A 24,556-nucleotide genomic window follows, 5' to 3' on the forward strand; every position below is an offset into this window, starting at 1 on the left:
GATTGAGAGTGTTCCTACTCCACGTTTCAAGAATTGTAACAGTCCTAAACTGCTGTAATTTGAAGTGCTTCAAATAAGCTCAGTAAATGGCTTCTTGTCAGGTTTTTTTAAATCTACCCAGACACGTTTACTTAGAAAGATCAAAACCTACAAAGGTGTAGGGAGTAGTTCCTTCTATTTAAGGTTGTTTATTACTTGCATATGAGAAGTTTGAGAGATTTGTACATGAGTTGAACTACTTGTTAAAGTAATGTGCCAAACTGTATTTACATGCTTCCTTTATGTTCCCTTATGTTACAAACAATATGATAGAGACTATAAATTCTCTGGACTTCATTATTATTATTATTAACTTATATTAATATTATTAATATAATTATTAACTTCAGTCTACAGGAGACCTATGAAGCTAAGAGGCATGAGTTCTTTGGCGAATTGCAACGGAAGGAGGAGGAGATGAGACAGATGTTTGTGCAGAGAGTCAAGGAGAAAGAAGCAATATTGAAAGAAGCTGAGCGAGAGGCAAGTATGCCTCTCTCTTTTTAATTCACTGGTGTTTGGAATATTTTAGCAAAATCACTACTACTATCATACCTATTAATTATTAACTTTTGTATAGCACTAGAGCTGAAAGGACAGCATGGGTTGAGTTCCATTGTGCTAGACACTGTACAGAAATATAATAATGGCAATATCTTTCCTCAAAGAGCTTATAGTTAAAGGACTGGACAGATGGAGAAGAGAAACAAGTGGGCTTGGTCAGAGTGATGGAGACAGGCTAACATAACAGTCTGCACAGTTCTTAGCCCTTCTGTAGCAATGATCACAGCTCACCATGGCCTAGCCATTATCAGATGGCAGTTTTCTATATGCATTATGGCGGAGGTGAGTTTTCAGGAGGGAGCTGAAAGAAGATAAGGTGGTGATGACAGATTTTGATTGGGAGCATTTTCTATACATGGTGCTTAGCATGGGAAGAAGCACAGAAGTTCATGTTGCAGAGGTGGGTGATTGAGTCATTGGTGGAATTAAAAGTGGGAGTCAACATTGCAGTAAAATGAGTCAGATGGGGTGGGGCTAAATTGTGGAGTGCTTTTAAAAAAAGGACATAATTTGTTTGATGCATTGGGGGTGCGGGAGGGAGCGGTGGATGAAGTCTAAACTAGTAAATATCCTGTTTATATTATTTATAAGTCCACCATTGCAGTAGTATCTAGGTATATCTTTTGAATCAAAAGAAATTGCAAGATTTCTATAGAAATCTGCAGGTTTTCAATTTTCTTCAGCCCAAACAGCTGAATGTGTGGTTATGCCCATAAACAATGGTATTCTGGAGTTGTGTAGGGACTTTGGGTTAACCCAAGCTTCAATTCATACGAACTTTAAAGCAGGCATACTCTACGTATCGAATTCCTGAGAAGGATTTTGAATATCTTTTTACTTTCACCCAATACCAGACTCTCTCTGGTAGTGGTAGTAGCTAATGAGAAATCTAGACTGGAGCTTCTAGATCCTTACTTAATAAAGATGTGAAGTAGATGGATCTCTTGAGATCTGAGACATTTGTCAGTGCAACAAATTCCTCAGAGAATTATCTACCATCAAGCAATGCTAGCAAAATAATTTTCTTACCCTCTAGCCGCCTTATTCAACATTCCATAAGATGTCCTACGTGTTTACCTCAAATCCTGTCTTAAAGTGGTTTCTGATTTCCATCTCAGTTAGGTGATTAATATTGCATTTTTCCTTGCAATGCAGGTGCATTTGAAAGGAATTCAGCTCCACACTTTGAATGTCAAGAGGTCTTAATTTTATTTTCTAAATAGGATCAAACTAATCCACAAATTGCCCTACATTACTTGTGGTGTGTGGGATAGGATTAGGATCATAAACTCCTTCCCAGCATAAGACTGCCCAAGCAGATCAGGATATGAATAATTTATTGTGTTCAGCAACCAATGGGTTTCAGGGCACATTCAGGTAGGTCTAAGGCAGCCTCTACAACATACCTTTGCAATTTGCTTCTCTGATATACGCAAGATAGTTTGCAATGTTGTAGCCATGTTGGTATCAGGATATGAGAGAGAGTGTGTAGATGAGATAATCTTTTATTGGGTCAACTTCTTTTGGTGAAAAGTACAAGTTTTCAAGCTCAGGATCAAATTAACTTTTTGTAGACCTGGCGCCAAACGTATTTGTGGGGCATGGCACAGGGGTCAGGAGGGTCGGTCCTCAGAGCGAGGGGCTGGTTGGGGGCAGTGAGACAGGGTATGGTGCGGTGGGAGTGGCCCCGCTTCGTGCTTCCCAGCACAAGGGCACTGTTTACAAACCTGCAGCGCACTGGTCCGCCCTGCATTGCCAGTGTGCCCTTTCCCCTTGGGGGTGGGCCCATGCCACATCACCCCCCGTTCAGTGCCCCGCCCTTATGCCCAGTGCCCCTTGCCCAGAGACCTCCACCACAGATCCCTATGGCCAGCACTTCCCCCTTCCCCCCCGACCACCCAACTGCCCAGCACCCCCCTTGTAGTCCCACCATCACAGCTGCACAGCAACCCATGAGGGAATTCTGCATCAAAAAATAAAAAATTCTGCACACAATATTTTAAAATTCTACAAATTTTATTTGTCAATAAATAAATGTGGAAGCTCCAGCATTGCAGAGGGGAGCACAGGCCACTGGTTGCATGGAGGTGGGAGATCACCCTCCAGCATCCCACCAGCCCACCCCGGGACAGGGACTCAGCAGTGAGGCTGCACATGACCCTGACACAGCGCAAGGGCCAGGCCTGCCCCAGAAACACCATGTGGGCCTGCCCCTCTGCGCCAGAAACACCAGGTATGGACAGGCAGACTCAGTCTGGCAGCGGGATCCAAGTGCAGAGGGACTTAGTGTGGGGAGATCCAGGTGGGGGTAAGAGGGTTCTGGATGTGGGCGGCTCAGTGGGGGATCTGGATGCACAGGGACTCATTGGGGGGGGTTCCAGGTGCAGGGGCAATAGAACTCTGCAGCAGTGTCCAGGTGAAGGTGGTTGGGGCTCAGCATGGGGTGTCTAGGTGTGGGGAGCTCAGCGGGGGGGAGCAGGGTCTGGGGGCAGGGGAGATGGGGTTCATTTGGGGTGGAGGTCCAGGTGCAGCTGGTTGGGACTCATTGGGGTGCTCCAGGTGTAGGGGAGGTGGGGTTTGTCAGGGTGGGGATTTGATGGGCCTGTTTAACGGGGGAGCCCCAGCTCCTGCCCCGGGGATGCTGCATGCTGGGCTCCCACTTCTCCTATCCCCTTCTCTTCCCCATCCAATGCCCCTTCCTCACTGCTCCATCCCCTCCCCATCCCATTCCTCTTCCCGCCCCCTGCCCTGTCCCACCATGAACACTCACTGTGGTACAAAAAACAGGATGACTCCAAGCACACAGAAGGGGAGCACAACCAACACTAGGACCCAGAAGGCAGCATCCAGCTGCAAAGTCAGCAGAGCTGAGCAGCACCCTTCTTTTTCAGCTGGGCAGCTCTGCGTTCACGGAAATGGGGGGCAGCGGCATGTGACTGCATGTGCCCCCCCACTCCTCGCTTCTGCCCCCCCCATATTTAGGGTTGCCAACTTTCTACTTGCACAAAACCGAACACCGCTGCCCCACCCCTTCTCCAAGGCCCTGCTCCAGCTCACTCAATCCTCCCCTCCCTCTGTTGCTCGCTCTCCCCACCCTCACTCCCTTGCTCATTTCCACAGGGCTAGGGCAGGGGGTTGGGGTGCAGGAGGGGATGAGGGCTGAGGGTGCGGGCTCCAGGGTGGGGCCAGAAATGAGTTCAGGGTGCGGGAGGGGGCTCCGGGCTGAGGCAGTGGGTTGGGATGCGGGACGGGGTGAGGGCCCCAGCTGTGGGTGTGGGCTCTGGGGTGGGGCCAGGGATGAGGGGGTTGGGGTACAGGAGAGGACCCAGGCCTGGGACAGGGGGTTGGGGTGAGGGCTCTGGCTGGGAATGCAGACTCTTGGGTGGAGCTGGGAATGAGGAGTTTGGGGTGCTGGAGGGGGCTCCGGGCTGGGATAGAGGAGTTCAGAGGACAGAAGGGGGATCAGGGCTGGGGCAGGGGGTTGGGGCACGGGAGGTGGTCAGGAGTGTAGGTTTTGGGTGGTGCTTACCTCAGGCAGCTCCTGGAAGCAGCAGCATGTCCACCCTCTGGCTCCTACGCGGAGGCACAGCCAGGTGGCTCTGTGCTGCCCCATCCGATGTAGCAGCACCCACCCCGCAGCTCCCATTGCCACGGTTCCCGGCCAGTGGGAGCTATAGAGCTGGCGCTTGGGGCGGGGGCAGCCTGTGGAGCTCCCTGGTTGCCCCTACACTTAGAAGCCGGAGGGTGGACATGCCGCTGCTTCCAGGAGCCGTGTGGAGCCACGGCAGGTCAGGAGCTTGCCTTAGCCCCACTGCACTGACCGGATTTTTAACAGCCTGGTCAGCAGTGCTGACCGGAGCCACCAGGGTCCCTCTTCGGCTGGGCGTTCCAGTCGAAAATCGGACACCTGGCAACCCTACCCAAACTCAGCCCATGGGCATTCCCAGCCCTCCCACTCCCCTGGCTTCCCTTTGCTTCTTTGTCACTTTCTAAAGGGAAGCAAAGAAATCTGCAGGGGGACCTTTTTTGATTCCCCCAGGAGTACCCCACACAGACCCCCCCCTCCATTGTCCAGTGCCCCCACCCCAATCTCCCAAAGACCCACTCCCCCACGCCCTGCCTGTCCTCCAGCCACAGCCTGCTGAGAAGTGACTATGTCTGCGCATGGGCTGAGCCCCCAGCACAGCTGGGGCTGGTCAGGGATCGCTCTGGCTCCTCGGGAGCAGCACAATCGCCAGGCCAGAGCCTCCCTGGGCTGGGCTCCCTCAGGACCCACTTGCCTGGAGGGGCCCAGCCCACTGCGCTGCCCCCCACCAACTGGCCGAGACTGGCCTGATCCCTGCACTGGTCCCAGACAGCTCAGCCTGGGGAGGTGGGCAGAGTCCCACAGGTGGTGGGAAGCAGAGACTGTCTGAGCCAGAGCTACATTTGCAAATAGAGCAGAGCCCTGGGACCCCCCGAGAGCCTGCTCACCCCAGCTGTGCCACTGGCCCCACACCCACGGGTCAGGCAGGAGGGAGGGAGGTGAGGAAGAGTGAGTGGTGGGTGGGGCCTTGAGTCAGAGCACAGGCAGAGCGGAGTGGGGACGTGGGGCTATGGTCTGGACACCAGGGCCCCTTCTGAGTGTGGGCCCGGTGCCATGGTCAACCCGGTAATGTTCAGGCTATACACATCTCTTCTTCAAGTCTGGGGAAGGAAGCAGAGTGTCTGAGCTAAATACAAGTTGGGATGGATCTTGTTAAGCAGAAGGGGTAACCCATGTTTGAGGTTGTCACTTGAAATAAAGTGGGTAATTGGGGGTTAGATTGTTATGCACAAAGGGTTTGAAGTGGACAATTAAGAGTAGCAGGCAATGTGGTGTGTTAAAAATTCTTGTAATAAGCCATAAAAGCAGTGTCCCTGTAAAGTCAATGGTTTTTGGTTTGTAGCAAGAGTTATGAATTTAAGTTCCCATGGTCTCCTTTTGAAGGTGTTATGCAGGTTTGATTTAAGGACAAGTATTAAAAGATCGGACATGAAATAATTGTGAAAAGCGTTCACCCACAGTGATATGTTGTGTTTGTCTTTTATTGTTTTTCTATGTGAACTCTTTTGAAAGCATAGTGATTTTGGGGGCATTTGATGCCCTGGATGATGTACACTACATGTAATAAGCATGTGTAGAACCTATGGATCTTGAAAGGTGTGTTATGGGAGGTACTGATCTTTGTAGCTGTGGAGATATGTCTTCAGGTTTTGCGTTTGTTGTTCTGGAAGTGTCTGGTGCTGCTTTGAGTTTACATTTAACAGCAAACGCTTTGTCCAAACCATGGGAATGGCCATTGGTACTAGGCTGGCTCCACAATATGCCAGCCTCTTCATGGGTCACTTCAAGGAAGAATTTCTGGAAAAATGCACCATGAAAACTAGTGATATTCCTGAGATACATTGATAATAGTTTCATCCTCTGGACAGAAGACCTAAACTCCCTCATAGATTTTCATCACAACTTTAACAACCCCCAGCTATCCATCAGACTCTCTGTAGAACACTCCCACACCAGCATCAATTCCCTGGACACCATGATTAGCTTAAACAATGGAACTCTACAAACAGCTATATACAAGAAACCCACATATCACCACGCTTATCTCCACAGATCCAGCAACCACCCCAGACACACCAAAAAGTGTATTGTCTACAGCCAGCCACTCAAATACCACAGTATTTGCTCCAAAGAGAAAGTCCAGGTTACACACCTAAACACACTTCAAGCCACCTTCACTAAACAAGGACATTCCACCAGAGAAGTAGATCGCATTCTGGAAAGAGACACCAAATACTCTAGGAGAACATTCTTCAATACAGGGAAAAAAGAAGGGAACCTCCCCCCCACCCCCGAAACCACTGACTGCATACCCCTAGCAACACAGTTATATCGACCTACCTCCTGGTGTAGTTTCACCTCCGCCTCTTGGGGAGGTGGAGTACCTACGCGATGGGAAAAGCTATCCTGTCGGTGTAGGTAGTGTCTTCGCTAAATGCCATGGCTGCACAGTTGCAGTTTTCATAGAATCATAGAATATCAGGGTTGGAAGGGACCTCAGGAGGTCATCTAGTCCAACCCCCCTGCTCAAAGCAGGACCAATCCCCAACTAAATCATCCCAGCCACGGCTTTGTCAAGCCTGACCTTAAAAACTTCTAAGGAAGGAGATTCCACCACCTCCCTAGGTAATGCATTCCAGTGCTTCGCTACCCTCCTAGTGAAAAAGTTTTCCTAATATCCAACCTAAACCTCCCCCACTGCAACTTGAGACCATTACTCCTTGTTCTGTCATCTGCTACCACTGAGAACAGTATAGATCCATCCTCTTTGGAACCCCCTTTCAGGTAGTTGAAAGCAGCTATCAAATCCCCCTTCATTCTTCTTTTCTGCAGACTAAACAATCCCAGTTCCCTCAGCCTCTCCTCAGAAGTCATGTGTTCCAGTCCCCTAATCATTTTTGTTGCCCTCCACTGGACACTTTCCAATTTTTCCACATCCTTCTTGTAGTGTGGGGCCCAAAACTGGACACAGTACTCCAGATGAAGCCTCACCAATGTCCAATAGAGGGGAATGATCACATCCCTCGATCTGCTGGCAGTGCCCCTACTTATACAGCCCAAAATGCCATTGGCCTTCTTGGCAACAAGGGCATACTGTTGACTCATATCCAGCTTCTCGTCCACTGTCACCCCTAGGTCCTTTTCTGCAGAACTGCTGCCTAGCCATTCGGTCCCTAGTCTGTAGCGGTACATGGGATTCTTCCGTCCTAAGTGCAGGACTCTGCACTTGTCCTTGTTGAACCTCATCAGATTTCTTTTGGCCCAATCCTCTAATTTGTCTAGGGCCCTCTGTATCCTATCCCTACCCTCCAGCGTATCTACCTCTCCTTCCAGTTTAGTGTCATCTGCAAACTTGCTGAGGGTGCAATCCACACCATCCTCCAGATCATTTATGAAGATATTGAACAAAACCGGCCCGAGGACCGACCCTTGGGGCACTCCACTTGATACCGGCTGCCAACTAGACATGGAGCCATTGATCGCTACCCGTTGAGACCAACAATCTAGCCAGCTCTCTATCCACCTTATAGTCCATTCATCCAGCCCATACTACTTTAACTTGCTGGCAAGAATACTGTGGGAGACCGTGTCAAAAGGTTTGCTAAAGTCAAGGAACAACACGTCCACTGCTTTCCCCTAATCCACAGAGCCAGTTATCTCATCATAGAAGGCAATTAGATTAGTCAGGCATGACTTGCCCTTGGTGAATCCATGCTGACTGTTCCTGATCACTTTCCTCTCCTCTAAATGCATCAGAATTGATTCCTTGAGGACCTGTTCCATGATTTTTCCAGGGACTGAGGTGAGGCTGACTGGCCTGTAGTTCCCAGGATCCTCCTCCTTCCCTTTTTTAAAGATGGGCACTACATTAACCTTTTTCCAGTCGTCTGGGACTTCCCCCGATCGGCATGAGTTTTCAAAGATAATGGCCAATGGCTCTGCAATCACATTCGCCAACTCCTTTAGCACTCTCGGATGCAGCGCATCCGGCCCCATGGACTTGTGCTCGTCCAGCTTTTCTAAATAGTCCCAAACCACTTCTTTCTCCACAGAGGGCTGGTCACTTCCTCCCCATGCTGTGCTGCCCAGTGCAGTAGTCTGAGAGTTGACTTGTTCGTGAAGACAGAGGCAAAAAACCCATTGAGTACTTCAGCTTTTTCCACATCCTCTGTCACTAGGTTACCTCTCTCATTCAGTAAGGGGCCCACGCTTTCCTTGACATCCTTCTTGTTGCTAACATACCTGAAGAAACCCTTCTTGTTACTCTTAACATCTCTTGCTAGCTGCAACTCCAGGTGTGATTTGGCCTTCCTGATTTCACTCCTGCATGCCCGAGCAATATTTTTATACTCTTCCCTGGTCATTTGTCCAATCTTCCAGTTCTTGTAAGCTTCTTTTTTGTGTTTAAGATCAGCAAGGATTTCACTGTGAAGCCAAGCTGGTCTCCTGCCATATTTACTCTTCTTTCTACACATCGGGATGGTTTGTCCCTGTAACCTCAATAAGGATTCTTTAAAATACAGCCAGCTCTCCTGGACTCCTTTCCTCCATATGTTATTCTCCCAGGGGATCCTGCCCATCAGTTCCCTGAGGGAGTCAAAGTCTGCTTTTCTGAAGTCCAGGGTCTGTATTCTGCTGCTCTCCTTTCTTCCCTGTGTCAGGATCCTGAACTCGACCATCTCATGGTCACTGCCTCCCAGGTTCCCATCCACTTTTGCTTCCCCTACTAATTCTTCCCTGTTTGTGAGCAGCAGGTCAAGAAGAGCTCTGCCCCTAGGTTCCTGCAGCACTTGCACCAGGAAATTGTCCCCTACACTTTCCAAAAACTTCCTGGATTCTCTGTGCACTGCTGTATTGCTCTCGCAGCAGATATCAGGGTGATTGAAGTCTCCCATGAGAACCAGGGCCTGCGATCTAGTAACTTCCGTGAGTTGAAGAAAGCCTTGTCCACCTCATCCCCCTGGTCCGGTGGTCTATAGCAGACTCCCACCATGACATCACCCTTGTTGCTCACACTTCTAAACTTAATCCAGAGACTCTCAGGTTTTTCTGCAGTTTCATACTTGAGCTCTGAGCAGTCATACTGCTCCCTTACATACAATGCAACTCCCCCACCTTTTCTGCCCTTCCTGTCCTTCCTGAACAGTTTATATCCATCCATGACACTACTCCAGTCATGTGAGCTATCCCACCAAGTCTCTGTTATTCCAGTCACATCATAATTCCTTGACTGTGCCAGGACTTCCAGTTCTCCCTGCTTGTTTCCCAGGTTTCTTGCATTTGTGTATAGGCACTTGAGATAACTCGCTGATCGTCCCTCTTTCTCAGTATGAGGCAGGAGCCCTTCCCTCTCGCGTGCTTCTGCTCGTGCTTCCTCCCGGTATCCCACTTCCCTCAGGGCTTTGGTCTCCTTCCCCCGGTGAACCTAGTTTAAAGCCCTCCTCACTAGGTTAGCCAGCCTGCTTGCGAAGATGCTCTTCCCTCTCATCATTAGGTGGAGCCCGTCTCTGCCTAGCACTCCTCCTTCTTGGAACACCATCACATAGTCAAAGAATCCAAAGCCTTCTCTCCGACACCACCTGCGTAGCCATTTGTTGACTTCCATGATTCAACGGTCTCTACCCAGGCCTTTTCCTTCCACGGGAAGGATGGACGAGAAGACCACTTGCACCTCAAACTCCTTTATGCTTCTTCCCAGAGCCACGTAGTCTGCAGTGATCTGCTCAAGGTCATTCTTGGCAGTATCATTGGTGCCCACGTGGAGAGGCAGGAAGGGGTAGCGATTCGAGGGCTTGATGAGTCTCTGCAGTCTCTCCATCACATTGTGAATCCTAGCTTCTGGCAAGCAGCAGACTTCTCTGTTTTTTCTGGTCAGGGCAGCAGATAGATGACTCAGTCCCCCTGAGGAGAGCGTCCCAAGCCTCCTTCTCTTGGGAATGGTGGTCGTGGAACTCCAAAACCTAGGACAGTGCATCTCATGCCTTCCAATCGGCGGAGTCTCCTTCTGTTCCCTTCCCTCAGATGTATCATGTCGTCCACTCTCAGTTTTGTAAGTGTAGACAACCTCTCAGAGGCTGCTTCCTTCCCCAGACCTGAAGGAGAGCTCTGTGTAGCTCAGAGGACTTGTACTTTCCACTGACAGAAGTTGGTCCAGTAAAAGATATTACCTCACCTACCTTATCTGTCTTGTATGCAAGGTTGGTATTTGGAACTCTTTATGCAACATTACTCTCTGTACCTGAATTCTTCCCAATTCAGGACAGTAGTCTTGCAGTTACTTCTAAATACTGCTCCTCAGACTGACCAACCTACGGGGTCACTACTTGCTTGTTAATCTCCCAAGTGTGGCAGTCCATATGGACAGCTTCAACAGAGGTTTTGAGCATGCAGTGGTTCACTCGGATCTGTAACTGCACAGATCCAAAGAGAAATTAAGGCTATGTCTATACTCTGGACCTTATAACAGCACAGCTGTACCGCTGAAGTTGTGCCACTGTAAGGTCTCCTGTGTAGTTGGTTTATGCCAGCAGAAGAGCTCTCTGCTGCCAGCATAATTAAACCACCCCCAACGAGCGGCAGTATATATATTGGTGGGAGACGCTCTCCTGCTGACGTAGCACTGTCCACACCAGCACTTTTGTTGGTGAGGGGTGTGGTTTTTTTCACACCCCTACCTGACAAAAGTTTTGCAGACAGAAGTGCTAGTGTAGACAAAGCCTAAAATGTGTTTCTTCAGAGAACAATTCTTTCAAATAAATAATTAGCTCTTGTGATACAACAAATTGTTTTTCTCCGACTACTCAAATTGTAGTCATAGACAGTGGGCTACATACATATACAGCCATCTGATGGCTTTCTGACCATCTAGTTTTAGGGAGATAGAAGTCTTAGATATTCTGCCCAACAAGTCCTAATTTTCGAATGCTCTGCTAATCTTTCCCTCTTCTCAGAGGTTCCAATATCAAAGAGCTTCCCAACTCCAGTTTATATCAAGCTGTTGTTTTTCTTTACTCAGCTCAGTGATGATTGGATACTCCTCTGTTGAACCATAAAGGGGGCCCTCTCTTCAGAAATGTTACCTGTGGATGCCTCAATTTTTGATCCATATAAAATATTTCCTGATGCAAATCTAGTGCCCTATTTAGTTCTTGCAATTTATTGGCTCCAGCATTAAGTTACCCATGTGTCTCCCTGTTAATTTTTAATACGAATTAAAATCTGTATGCATGTCATCCTAAATGTCTTTTTTTAAAAAGTTGTTTGGAAAAAAATGGTTGTTTGAGCCTTTTTTGCAAATACATATAAATATGTGATTGTGTACTTCAAAAGTTTCTTTTACTTAAAGTTTTTTTTAACAGGACTATGGTGCCCCTGTGGTTGATTTATGAAGCAGTGTTTTAAGAACTCAAGATATGTAAGAAATCTACAATGCTAACAACATGCAAGCTATCTATGTAGCTTACTAAGTTTGCTTTAGTATTAGTGAGTGTTTTCCTTTGGCAAGGCTACCACCGTGTGTCACTAGTTGGAAATGCAATTTTTGTGCTTTGGTTAACAGCTGCAGGCTAAATTTGAACACCTTAAACGACTTCACCAAGAAGAGAGGATGAAGCTGGAGGAAAAAAGAAAACTCCTGGAAGATGATATGATTGCATTCAATAAAAGAAAAGCTGCTACTGAGTTACTTCAAGCACAGGCATTTGCATCTACACCTAGCGTTAGTTTGAAAAAAGACAAGGACCGTAAAAAGTAAGTGCTAACTAGCAGTCTAGCTAGGATATCAATAGAGAAAAAAGTCTTCACATTTCAAAGAGTTCTTTAGTCATAACCAAGCTTCAGTCATTTTAATAAACAGTGTGAATATGTTATCTTTTATATGATGAGAATTAAAGTATGAATAATCATTATGCTTGAGTCATTGGCTCAAATAACTTCGCTATTTTGACTGATCTGAGGAGCTGCTGTATATTCCATGAGAGTTCTTTTTTTCAATAAGGGATCCAGGTTTTCGGCTTGAACTCCTGTGCTTTGATGTCAGAGATCATGAAATTGTGAACGTGCAGGAACAGAGTGAGAAGTTAGAAAGGGACAGAAACTCTCACAGGGAATTCCAGAAATAGCAGTTGGATGCAATTGTCAAGTGTTATGGGTTTAGGGTATGTGTTAGTTTCAAAAGTTGTAGAAAATGTAGAATTGATCTTTATAGTTACTACTTTTATCTTGCATTTCTTCTTTTATTCTTTGTGTTATCATATGCTATGCTATTTTCTAGTAAAGAGTGAAGCCAATGTGGATCTTTGCCAGTGCTAAACAGTAATCTTTGCTGGGTCAATGGCACTCATTGGCTTGTAATCCTCCAATGCCTCCTCGCCACTGAGGAACCAGTTACTCTGCCATAGTTGTGACTGTATCATCACATACATTACAAACAAGTATTTTCAGGATTTTGTAACGTGGTCATACAGTTGTGCTGTATCCTGAATATGGCCCACATTTTTTCACTTTTGGAGCCAATTGACTTTTGTCTTGTGAAAACTTGAAAAAGTTGTGGAGTTACAGGGGTCCTTTAAAAACAGAACTCCCAAATAAGTCGTTAAAACAAATGTGTTTTCACAAAGTAAATGGATGCACACAAAATATGTTTTAACTTTGAGTGTGACAAAAACAAACATCATAAAATTAATCATTTTTTTTCCTTGATGGTGGATTACAGTTTAACTGTAAATAACTGTCTGCTTTGTTGTTTGTGTCAGTCTTATTGAAATTGAAAGTTCAATTTTTATCTGATATGCAGCTGTATGTCACTGGCCAACTGCTATGCATAATTTTAGAAGTTATATGGGCACACACATTCCCACGTATGCTGGAGCAAGACCAGGCTTGACTTTTTCTGTGTATACATCAGTATTCTATTTCTACTTCACCTTCTCAAAATTGCATCTTATAAATAATGTAGCTACTTTCTTTTCCCTTCATGTAGTCTTCTGTAAGAATTGTACATGAAAATGGATTTATTAAAATTGATTTATTAACTATGCCATTATGAATAATTCTTGAGTATAAAGTTTTTAATTTTCTCTATATTTACTAATGTATACTAATGTATTTTTCTGTTTCATTTCCAGCTTTATGTAATACAGAGGATTATGGAAAGCAAATGTTAAAAATTATACAAGTAAGCTATAGTTTCCTATGCTTTTTCTTTTTCTTCTGTATTTCTTACCAAACAAGAATTTGGAAAATGGCCATTACTACTGCAAGTTACAGAAGAAAAGTATATGGTCAATATGCATAAAGCATTGTAAGTTACTGTCACATTAATATAATTTAATGAACATTTCCATTAAGCAGCTACGTTGATATGCCCTTATACTTTATGTGCATATGGCCAAGTCACATTTAAGTGCATTGTACCAAAGAAAATATCTCTGCCGTAAACAGTTTTCATTCATAATATGAATGCTGTAGTAGAGAAGTATTCAGTGAAGATATATATTATATTATATTATAGCCTTTTGAAAGTAATTTTGATACATTGTTTACTTACTAAACAGCACTTAATGTAACTTCTGAAGTGTTTTGAAATGTATTAAATATTTAAATCTGCTCAAATAACCACTTATTAATTTTGCTGACAATGGTTTGTTTTTTATAGAAACACTGTCCTGATTTTGTGATCTAAGCTTTCTAATGAAAACAAATTATGGTCTTCAGTGCTGTAGTGTTGCATGCTAATATATTTGTAGTTGACATTACTAATTGAAGACCAAGTCATTTAAAAATATGGTCTAATCTACTTTCATCTGCTTTTCAGTCTTTGGCCTCTTTACATGTATTCCGTGGTTCAGAAGCTGGGCAGTTTTAAAATTAACTGGGCTATTAAAGACACTCGAGTAACTTTACAAACACGAATAGTCCCATTTATTTCAATAAGACTACTTGCATGCATAAGTTAAACACGTGTATAACTGTTTCCAGGATTGGAGCCTTACTTTATTTGTATCTCTTTACTACATAAAGACAAACTGTTTAGTGTCTTACAGAAAAGGTTGAAGAATCATTTTTTAAAAACAAACTTCAGAAAGTAGCCGTAGCTTTGTAGTGTTAAAATTATGTCATACAACTAGAACAGATGGCTAAACTTCCCTTTTGTTAACTTCAGCATCTTTAGGTTAAAGCACATTTAAAACAATCCTTATATTTTAAAAGTCCCCAATAACTATTTATCTGCAATAGTCTATAGACAATGTAATTCTCCAAAGATGACTTGTATATTATTATTTTTTAAATAAAATATTAGTTGCTAAAATGTGTCTAAATTGCTTTAAATCCTACTTTTGTGTGTGGTGGTGTTAGATACACAGGGTGAGACTTCATGTTACTCTTAAAAATAAACTAAAGTAGTACAGTTGCAATTTTTCAAACATTTTTCTTAAACAAATGATTTATTGGCCAAAATAAAATTTTAGTTCTGGCACATTGGCTCAAGAAGTCAGACTGGTTCACAAACTGTTACTGTGCTTAAGCTCTGGCCCTTCTGAGTTTATTTAGACTGGGGAGATAATGCACACAAAGATAAGATAAGGTGATAGGAGGGGAGGAGAATAATGGAAAGGAGTAGTATAATAGGAGATGAAGTGTAGCTTGGAAAAGTCCATAACTGCCTTTGTGTGCACTTGCCCTGAAATATAAGATACTGGATAAATGTTGGTGTGTGCACTTGCATATCTAACAGTACAACAGAGTTCAAAGCATTAGAAAGCAATTACTGATCTTACAGTCATCATGTGGGAAATAAGAGTTTAGGTGGAACACTTTTTAATTTACTGTAATTCTGTATATGTTCATTAAGTAGGCACTTCTGAAAGGACTATTCTGCTCATGTAGTGATTGCTAGGATATTCATTCTAGTTTCATTGTTCTTGTTTTGATGCCCCCTATCACAATGCATACTGTATGCATTATTAAGGCTAAGATTTTAAGGCATGGATATTTTTAATAGAAGTCACGGAGAGGCCACGGGTAATAAAGAAGAATTCATGGAAGCCCGTGAGCTGTCCCTGACTTTTACTAAAAAATATCCCTGACAAAATGAGGAGCCCAGCTCCGGGGTCCCCCCACTGCCTGCAGATGTTGGGCAGCTGCAAGGGCTGCTCTGAAGTCTGGAGGCCCCCACCACCAGTGAGGGCTCAGTGCTCTGGCGTACCTACGGCGGCTGGGAGCTTTGAAGGACCCCTGGCGCCCATGGTGGTTTGGAACTCTAGGGACAGCAGCTCAGAGCTCCAGGATACCTCTGCGCCCCATGGCAACTGGGAGCTGCGGGGGGCCCCCGCTGCGCAAGGCAGCCAGGAGCTCTGGCCCCGCCGTCCTTTGCAGCTCGGCGCTGCGGGGAGCCTCCGCCGCCAACTGCAGCTTGGAGCTCTGGGGAACCCCACTGCCTGTGTTGGCTGGGAGTTGTGGGAGGGCCCCGCTGCCCGCAGCAGCTCGGTGCTCCGGGGGGGGTCCCTGCAGCGGCAAGGAGCTGAGGCCCTGCAGTGGCTGGGAACTCCAGGGGCCCCTGTCACCCATGGCCATGGGGAGCTGCAGGGTCCCCCCCCCCGCCCCTCGCACCGGTGGGGTGGAGGGACGGGACCCTGCAGCTCCTGGCTGACAGGGCCGAATTCATGGAGGTCACTAGAAATCACAGATTCTGTGACTTCCACAGCCTCCGTGGAAAAAATTGTAACCTGTGTGTGTGTGTGTGTATGTGTATATATATATATATATATATATATACACAATATATATAAATATACGCATTCTGGGCCACTGGAACAGTTGCTCTGTTAGGTAAAGAACCAAAGAACATAAGAACGGCCGTACTGGGTCAGACCAAAGGTCCATCTAACCCAGTATCCTGTCTTCTGACAGTGGCCAATGCCAGGTGCTTCAGAGGGAATGAACAGAACAGGTAATTATCAAGTGATCCATCCCCTGTCACCCATTCCCAGCTTCTTGCAAACCGAGGCTAGGGACACTTCAGAGCATGGTTTTGCATTCCTGCCTATCCTGGCTAATAGCAGTGATGGATTTATCCTCCATGAACTTACCTAGTTCTTTTTTGAATCCTGTTATAGTCTTCACAACATCCTCAGGCAAAGAGTTCTGCTTTGTGTGAAGAAATACTTCCTTTTGTTTGTTTGAAACCTGCTGCTTATTAATTTCATGTAGTGACCCCCTAGTTCTTGTGTTATGAGGAGTATAACACTTCCTTATTTACTTTCTCCACACCAGTCATGATTTTGTACTTTAAACTATAAAACATACAAAGATCACATTAGGTAATGTAACTTTAATGATATAGTAATATTTGTACGTTGGCTTTGATTTTCTCTCACAGCAAAATTTTATTTTAATCCCCTGCTGTTGCTGATACAAGATTTTCCTTTTTCCATATTCAAGATAATCTACAGTTGCACAATGAAATTAGGTGGAGAAAATACCTGACTTAAAATAGTGTACTGATATTTTCTGTATTTCATGGAGTCATTGTAACATATGGAAACAAGAACTGCTTGTGACAATCAGCATCATTAAGCAGCATCTCAACCTTTACCAAGAAGGGGCAGAGCCATAACTAAGCATTTTGCTTGACCCAGGCTCCAATCATATTTGCACCCACTAGAAGCAACATAGAGGGGAGGCACGCAGGGTCACATGCCCACTCAGATTTTTGTCTCCCATTTAGCACAGAGGTTTTCTAACTGTGGACCATGCCTCCCTAGGGGGATGTGCCCCACAGTTTAAAAACAGTTGCTTCCTGCCGGTAGCCAGCAGATTGGAAGCTGGTAGGAGCTGCCTGGCCCGTTCAGACCCTTGGCGCTCCATGTTGTGGGAGCCAGAGCACTGGCTGGCTGCCTGGCAGCCCTCCCTGCCCTGCTCCCCGAGCCAGGCCACCTCTGCACAGACAGGCAGTCCCCAGGCAGGGTGGGTGGCACAGCTCCAACCTGCGCCTGACATGCTCTTGCCTCTTCCCTGAAGGAGCTCAGCACTGGCTGGCGACACCCTTTGGAGCTGGCCCCCCCTGCCCATGGAGCCTGACTGCCATGAGATGCTCCCTATTGCCTGGAGGACTCATTCCCCTGGGGCACCTGCCTCTCAGCAGCCCGGTCACACCCTGCTCACTGCCCAGGGACCTGCCATTGCAGCCAGGTCACTCTCTCCCCACTTCCTGCTCGCAGAGCAGAACCAGCCCTTGCTCCCTGGGCCCCAGCCCCATGATTCCAGGATCTCGGTCTCACAGCCCAAGCTTTGAGCTCAGCCATGCGATTCTGGGGCCGAGCCCAGGGCTGGTGGCAGGCGACTGCTGGCAGGATGGACTTGCTCCCGCCAACTGCTGAAACCAAGGCTGTGAGAACAGAGTAACCCCTAGGGTTACCATATTTCAAGTTCCCAAATAGAGGACACTGGAGGGGGTTATGGGGGGTGCTGGAGGGGTGTCTGTGTACTGGGAGGGATATCTGGGAGTGCTGGAAGGGGTGTCTACAGGGAGGGAGTATTTGGGGGGTGCTGGAGGGGTGTCTGTACTGGGTGGGCTCCCCAGGCTGGGAGGGCATGAGCCATCTTAACGGGAGCACCAGCTGCTGCTGCTGACGGGATGCTGCATGCAGGGCTCCTGCTTCCCCCCATTCCCCATCCCCTCCCCTTCTCTTCCCCACTGCCACATCCTCTTCGTCTCCCCATCTCATCCCCTTTCCTCTCCCCACTGCTCATTGCCCCAATGCCCATCCCACATCTGCCTCTACCTGCCTCTATCCCCGTATCACCCTGCACTCACCATTGTACAGAAAACAGCCTGGTGGCCACATTGGGCAGCCAGCTCCGTAGAAGGGGAAGACAACCAGCCCTAGGACCCAGGAGGCAGCATCAGCTGCAAAGGCAGTGAGCACCCTGCAGGAGAAGCAGCTGGAACCTCTCTGGGGGAGGCAATGCTCCCCTAAACTACTCTCATGGACTTCAGGTGACATTGCTATCCTAGGGGGGTGGGGGGAAGGGGGCAGATGTTTGATGTTGCTGGGCCTGTGCTGACCCATTTTTGCACCCCCGCCGGCTCTGTCCCCTGAGCGGCTGCTCCTCTCACCCCACTCTAGTTACGGCCCTGAGAAGGGGAACCAACAAAAGTACAAATAATTATTTTTATGAAATATTGAAGCTTTGAATAAATATTCAATAACAAATATTGTAAACTATTGTTAATAATGAGTAACATCTATACTAAGATAAGTAGTTTAGTGCCAAGAGAAACACTTTGACAGAACAATACAGATGCTTTCAGAATAGATAAACTTTTGCAGGTATTGGTCCAAGAGCAGTGATCAGAAAGAGAATTTGTCCCTAGCAGCACTCACAAACCTGCACTCAGCAGTGAAACTGTCATAAATATAAAGGGAAGGGTAAACCCCTTTGAAATCCCTCCTGGCCAGGGGAAAGCTCCTCTCACCTGTAAAGGGTTAAGAAGCTAAAGGTAACCTTGCTGGCACCTGACCAAAATGACCAATGAGGAGACAAGATACTTTCAAAAGCTGGGAGGAGGGAGAGAAACAAAGGGGTCTGTGTCTGTCTGTATGCTGGTTTCTGCCAGGGATAGACCAGGAATGGAGTCTTAGAACTTTTAGTAAGTAATCTAGCTAGGTATGTGTTAGATTATGATTTCTTTAAATGGCTGAGAAAAGAATTGTGCTGAATAGAATAACTATTTCTGTCTGTGTATCTTTTTTGTAACTTAAGGTTTTGCCTACAGGGGTTCTCTAGGTTTTTGAATCTAATTACCCTGTAAGATATCTACCATCCTGATTTTACAGGGGGGATTTCTTTATTTCTATTTACTTCTATTTTTATTAAAAGTCGTCTTGTAAGAAAACTGAATGCTTTTTCATTGTTCTCAGATCCAAGGGTTTGGGTCTGTGGTCACCTATGCAAATTGGTGAGGCTTTTTATCCAACATTTCCCAGGAAAGGGGGGGGTGCAAGTGTTGGGAGGATTGTTCATTGTTCTTAAGATCCAAGGGTCTGGGTCTGTAGTCACCTAGGCAAATTGGTGAGGCTTTTTACCAAACCTTGTCCAGGAAGTGGGGTGCAAGGTTTTGGGAAGTATTTTGGGGGGAAAGACGCGTCCAAACAGCTCTTCCCCAGTAACCAGTATTAGTTTGGTGGTGGTAGCGGCCAGTCCAAGGACAACGGGTGGAATATTTTGTACCTTGGGGAAGTTTTGACCTAAGCTGGTAAAGATAAGCTTAGGAGGTTTTTCATGCAGGTCCCCACATCTGTACCCTAGAGTTCAGAGTGGGGGAGGAACCTTGACAGAAACCCTGAGTGCTTTTGTGATGTTCTGCCCAGAAGGTGTGTGGGTTACATTACTTCCCCTAGCTGAGGAAGTGTGTCCTGAGCTTCACATTCATCTTTCACCTTCACCATTGATGAAGGATATCCTGGTCTGTCTTTGTTGCTTAATATCCTGGCCTTTGACCCAGCTAGGTTGCCCTTGACTTAGTTATGCTAGAGCAGTGGTTTTCAAACTGCGGGTCGTTACCCAGTACTGGGTCGCGGAATGTAAGGCACTGGGTCGCGGCGTCTCTGGTCAGCACCACTGACCGGGCCGTTAAAAGTCCCATGGGCTGTACTGCCCGGCTAAGGCAGGCTAGTCCCTTCCTGTTCCGACATCATGCAGTGTCCTGGCTCCTAGGCGCGGGAGCCATGGGGCTCTGCGCACTGCCCCCTCCCTGAACACTGGCTCTGCACCCCTATTGGCCAGGAACTGGCCAATAGGAGCTGGTGGGAGGCAGTGCCTGTGGGCGAGAGCCACATGGAGTTGCTTGCACGCCTCTGCCTAGGAGCCAGACCTGCTGCTGGCTGCAGCACAGTACATGGTGCCAGGACAGGTGGGAAGCCTGCCTCTGCCCCCCGGCTGCGCCACTGACTGGAAGCCGCCAGAGGTAAGCCTGTGCCCATACCCCGACCCCCAGCCCTGAGCCCCTCCCAAACCTGGAACCCCTTCCTGCATCCCAAACCCCTCATCCTTGGCCCCACCCCAGAGCCTACAACCCCCAGCCCAGAGGCCTGACCCCCTCCCACACCCCAACCCTTTGCCCCAGCCCAGAGCTCCCTCCCACACCCTGAACCCCTCATTCCCGGCCCCTTCCCGTAGCCCTCACTCTCACATCCCAACCCTCTGTCCCAGCCCTGGGCCCCTTCCACACCCCAAACCCCTCATCCGCAGCTCCATTGAGTCACAGGCATCAACAATTTTCTTCAACTGGGTCGCCAGAAAAAAAGTTTGAAAACCACTGTGCTAGAGCATAAACAAATATTGGACGAGAACCTGGGAAGTTGCAAGTTCTTACTCCTTAGTTGAGGCAGAGTTCTTTTGTAGCCTTGTGTCTCTTGAGGCAGAGAGATTAGTTTTCCTCCATCTGTAAAAACATGAAGTACCTATGTCATTGAGCAGTTGAAAATGTAAAGCATTAAACACATTATATGTTAGTATTTCTGACATAGAATGGAATCTTAGATTATCTAGGTAGAAGTGAGGCGCACACACACAAAAAAAGAGCATTCAAGTAAATGCATACAACGAGAGAAGTCTGAGTTTCTATTCAGTGATTTCTGTCACAGTGATAGTAATCTGAAATTAACCTTGTAATTGGAAACAAGTCAGAATACAGCTTTAGGTGACCGCAGTCCAAAAACTCTCTCAAAAAGGCTCTCCAGAAAGGAGATATGTTAATTACTGTAGTTTCCCTTGGTGCTGATGAAAGGAAATGTATGACTATCCTTCAATGTGGCCTCTGCATATTCCAGCTGTGGGATATATTGCCCTGTATCCTGAGTTTCGTGAACCCTATGGAAAAGCAGTAACTATTGGAGCTGTACAAGTACCCCTCCCATGGCACCACATCGTTGGCTTCTAGATTATATTAAGCTGTGTGTATTCCAAAGGGCTGAGTTACTTTCTTTACATGGCCAACTATGGGCATAGGAAAGGCACAGATAGGAAAATTAGGTTTAAGTTGAAGATATTGTACCCCCTTTGTCTTCCACTATGTGCAGAAAGATACTACCTTAATGTGAATATAGTATAAGAACCTAGAGAGTTTAAAATATTATCTCAAGGATAGGTGACAATGATCCATGCCTATAGCTATACAACTTCTTCCAGTTGTCCCTATGGGTGCTCATGTGAGGAGGTGCACATGCCTGCGTGTTTTTGATAAGAGATTTTCATCAACAATGCCCCCATGGATCCATGCCTGCACTCTATCCATCCTGGTGCTCTGGTAGAAGGGTATATAGGAAGGAGTGGGACCTACTGCTGTTCTTGTTTGCAGCTGGCTGCAGCTTGAGACTAAGTGCCGTGGTATCCACCAGCTAGCTATGTAACTTGCTTTTTTAAATTTTATTTTTGTTCAGTTGTTTTATTCTTTACTTTGTAGCACAGGTTTGTGCTTCCAAAGGGTCCCCCAACCTTCTTTTCTTTCATGGTCAGGGCCTCCACTGTCCTGAGCCCCTCTCTGGTTTTGGCCTTTCCTACATATGTTATTGCAAAAACTCAAGGCTTCAATTCCTACCACAGGGCCTTTCCCCTCAGCAGCTAGCATCTGAGCTGCCTTCACTGCCTTAGGGACTCTCATGTCTGGTCCAAGTGTAAGGTCTGCTCCTGCTTCAAGAGCAAATCCAGGAAGCTGAGGGAAGATAGACTGAAACTGCTTTATGCGGAACACTCCCTGAGACCTGCAGGGCTCTGACTCCCTTCCCCAACCACCTCCCCCAGTCACTCAGGATCCCTTGGTGACTTCGTTGGCTCCATCTCCATCTCCCAGCTTTGGATCCTTTGAAGCCTTCTAGGAGAAAAAGGCCTATTCGCCTGAGAGAGCCTAAAATAAGGAAAAAGTCACCATTAAAACCAGGGAGCAAGGAGACTTTGTGTTCAGATGGTAGTACTGCTGAGGCTTCTACCTCTTCCGGATGGACTGTCCATACAATCCTTGAAGCCATGGCCAGGAGGAAGGTACTGGGGTAGGGGAAGAGGATGATTTCTTCAAGGAGTCCTTGCATTTGGAGGACTCCAGTCCTGGTACCGATGCTGCTGCTGCACAGGGCTGCTTGTCAAGAGGCTTCTCGGTATTCAGCATCCTGGAAGTCTTGTTTGATTGCACTGGCATCTCAGATAGAGACCCACCCCTTCCACATCACTTCTCAAGAACTCAGTTTGACTCCAGTCTCGTTACTCTGGTTCCTTTATTTTGCATATAGCAAAGCTACATTGAGTTGATCAGACTCAAGCGTAGTGTGTGGGCAAGGGTGTACCACACATCCACAGTTATACAGCAAACTTCTTCCTTTCTATACATTTACACATTACATTGCATTTACTATACATTGCATTACATGTCTGGGGATTGGCTTGGTTACTTTGTAGGAACCGGTCTCTGTACAGTATGTTCTGTACATGTACGACTTTTTACCTCATCTTTATGTTCTCAACTTATCTTATCCATTGTTATCTTGTCTGTTGTAAATGGTTGTTACCCCTTGGGTGGTGCCTTAGCTAGTACAGTTTCCAGCCTGCTGATCCATTTACCTTCCTAATTCCATCCTCAAGAAATGAGGCCTCACCCGTGTCCAATTACACATGTCAAGCCGGGTCTGTGCATAGGGGGCATGACATGAAAGTCTCTGTCTTGGATTCCACCGCCTTTCTGTTCCAGCCTTCTTGAGGATTTCCCAAAGACAAGACTCCAGCCTTAGCAGGAATGCCCCTGAGGTCCTGCTCCTTTCCTTTATGCCTCTCCACAGTGGGCTTTTTGGAATGCTGGGGTTCATTATGGTGAACAATTCTACAGGGTGTCTTCATACAAGAGGGCTCACCAAGATCAACAACCACCAGCACTTCGGGACATTCTTCCCCAGGTAGTCCCTTCAGAAGACTTAAGAGCAGAGGAGGGGAGGCAGCATTGTCTAACATCCTCCTCTTTGTCAAACAAGGCAGTTATTCCATACACATACACATTGACCATCCTACACAGATGACTTCAAGGCCTTTCAGGAGCTAATGAAAAGAATATCAGAGGCCTTGCAGATTCCCTTGGAGGAAATAAAAGAACCTCAAGACTCCTTGGTGGATATTTTATGTACCTCCCTTCAAGTCAAGATTGTCTTGCCCATCAATGAGTCTTTACTATCACCAGACTGTATGATATGATAGACACCAGTGACCATCCCACCCACATGCAAAAGGGTTAATTGAAAAGCACTATGTAGTGGCCAATGGTTAGGGGAGTACCTTTTCTCCCATTCCACCCCTAACTCCTTAGTCATTGATGCTGTTGATGAAAGAAATAGATAGTATCAGATTGGCCTCCAATAAAGACCTTAAGCGCCTGGACCTTCTCAACTGTAAGAGCTATTCTCCTCAATTCAGGGTTGTCAACTATCAGACCTTGATGGCAAAATATAGCAACAAATTATAACAAATTCTCATATTTTATTAATCCTTTACCCTGAGACAGAAGGTGCTGTTTCAAGCACTCACTAGCGAAGGCCAGATGATTGCAAAGACTCCCCTATAGATGTCTTTTGATGCAGTAGACACAGCTTTGTGTTCTGTCACCTAGTCATGTGTCGAGCCTTATGGCTGCAGTCCTTCGGCTTTCCTAGGGAGATACAAAATATGGTGGAGGACCTTCCTTTCAAAGGGCATAAGCCCTGCTGTGATGCCGTGGATGGATCCCTCCACTTAAAGATTCTAGGACGACTCTGCAATCTCTCGGCATTTACACACGCACCTGTGACAAAAAGAAAATTGCAGACAGCTCAACAATTTTGCCCAGTCCAAACCTCCCTGAGACTGACAGAGCCAGCTAGGTTCCAGATTCCACAAAAAGGGATCATCATCATCATACAGGACCTCTCATCTGGCAACCTCTTCCAACTAACCATTTTGTCCCATTGATCAGGCTTCACGACTCACTCCTTATTTTGCATCTTACACTGTGCCAGCCCACCTTCCATCCACCCTATGGAGACAGCCTCTCTCATTTCCTACCTTCCTGGGAGCTCGTCACACAGATGAATCCTAGAAGTGGTTTTGATGGGCTATTCCATCCAGTTCAGCTCCAATCCTGCCTGTGAAACACTTCCTGTCCTAATCAGGGATCATTCTCTCCTGCTTCTGGGGGTGAGCAAAACCATTTTCTGTGACTTAATCAGAAAAAATATTCAGGTATTTCCTGGTTCCCAGGAAAAAGCGAGATGGAGACCTTTCTTGGATCTCAGGACTCTAAAAGCCTTCATACTTACATAGTAATTCAGGACGGTAATCCTGGCAATGATC

General features: G+C 46.5%; 1 protein-coding gene across 6 annotated transcripts in view; it reads left to right on the top strand.

The window, feature by feature from the left end:
• Positions 1 to 24,556, top strand: part of SEPTIN10 (septin 10) — a 69,140-nt gene that overhangs the window by 36,382 nt on the left and 8,202 nt on the right. For 2 of the 6 annotated variants that reach the window (XM_073350858.2, XM_073350820.2), the window contains 4 exons: positions 390 to 522; positions 11,748 to 11,938; positions 12,186 to 12,345; positions 13,315 to 14,452. In XM_073350858.2, coding sequence (XP_073206959.1) covers positions 390 to 522; positions 11,748 to 11,938; positions 12,186 to 12,309 — 448 coding nt within the window. In that variant the 3' untranslated portion in view covers positions 12,310 to 12,345; positions 13,315 to 14,452. Of the gene's footprint in view, positions 1 to 389; positions 523 to 11,747; positions 11,943 to 12,185; positions 12,346 to 13,314; positions 14,453 to 24,556 lie in introns of those variants that run through there. The other 4 variants (XR_012159731.2, XM_073350838.2, XM_073350830.2 and 1 more) reach the window with 4 other exon arrangements.

This window comes from Lepidochelys kempii, chromosome 1, assembly GCF_965140285.1.
Source record: "Lepidochelys kempii isolate rLepKem1 chromosome 1, rLepKem1.hap1, whole genome shotgun sequence".
Classification (NCBI taxonomy): Eukaryota; Metazoa; Chordata; order Testudines; family Cheloniidae; genus Lepidochelys; species Lepidochelys kempii.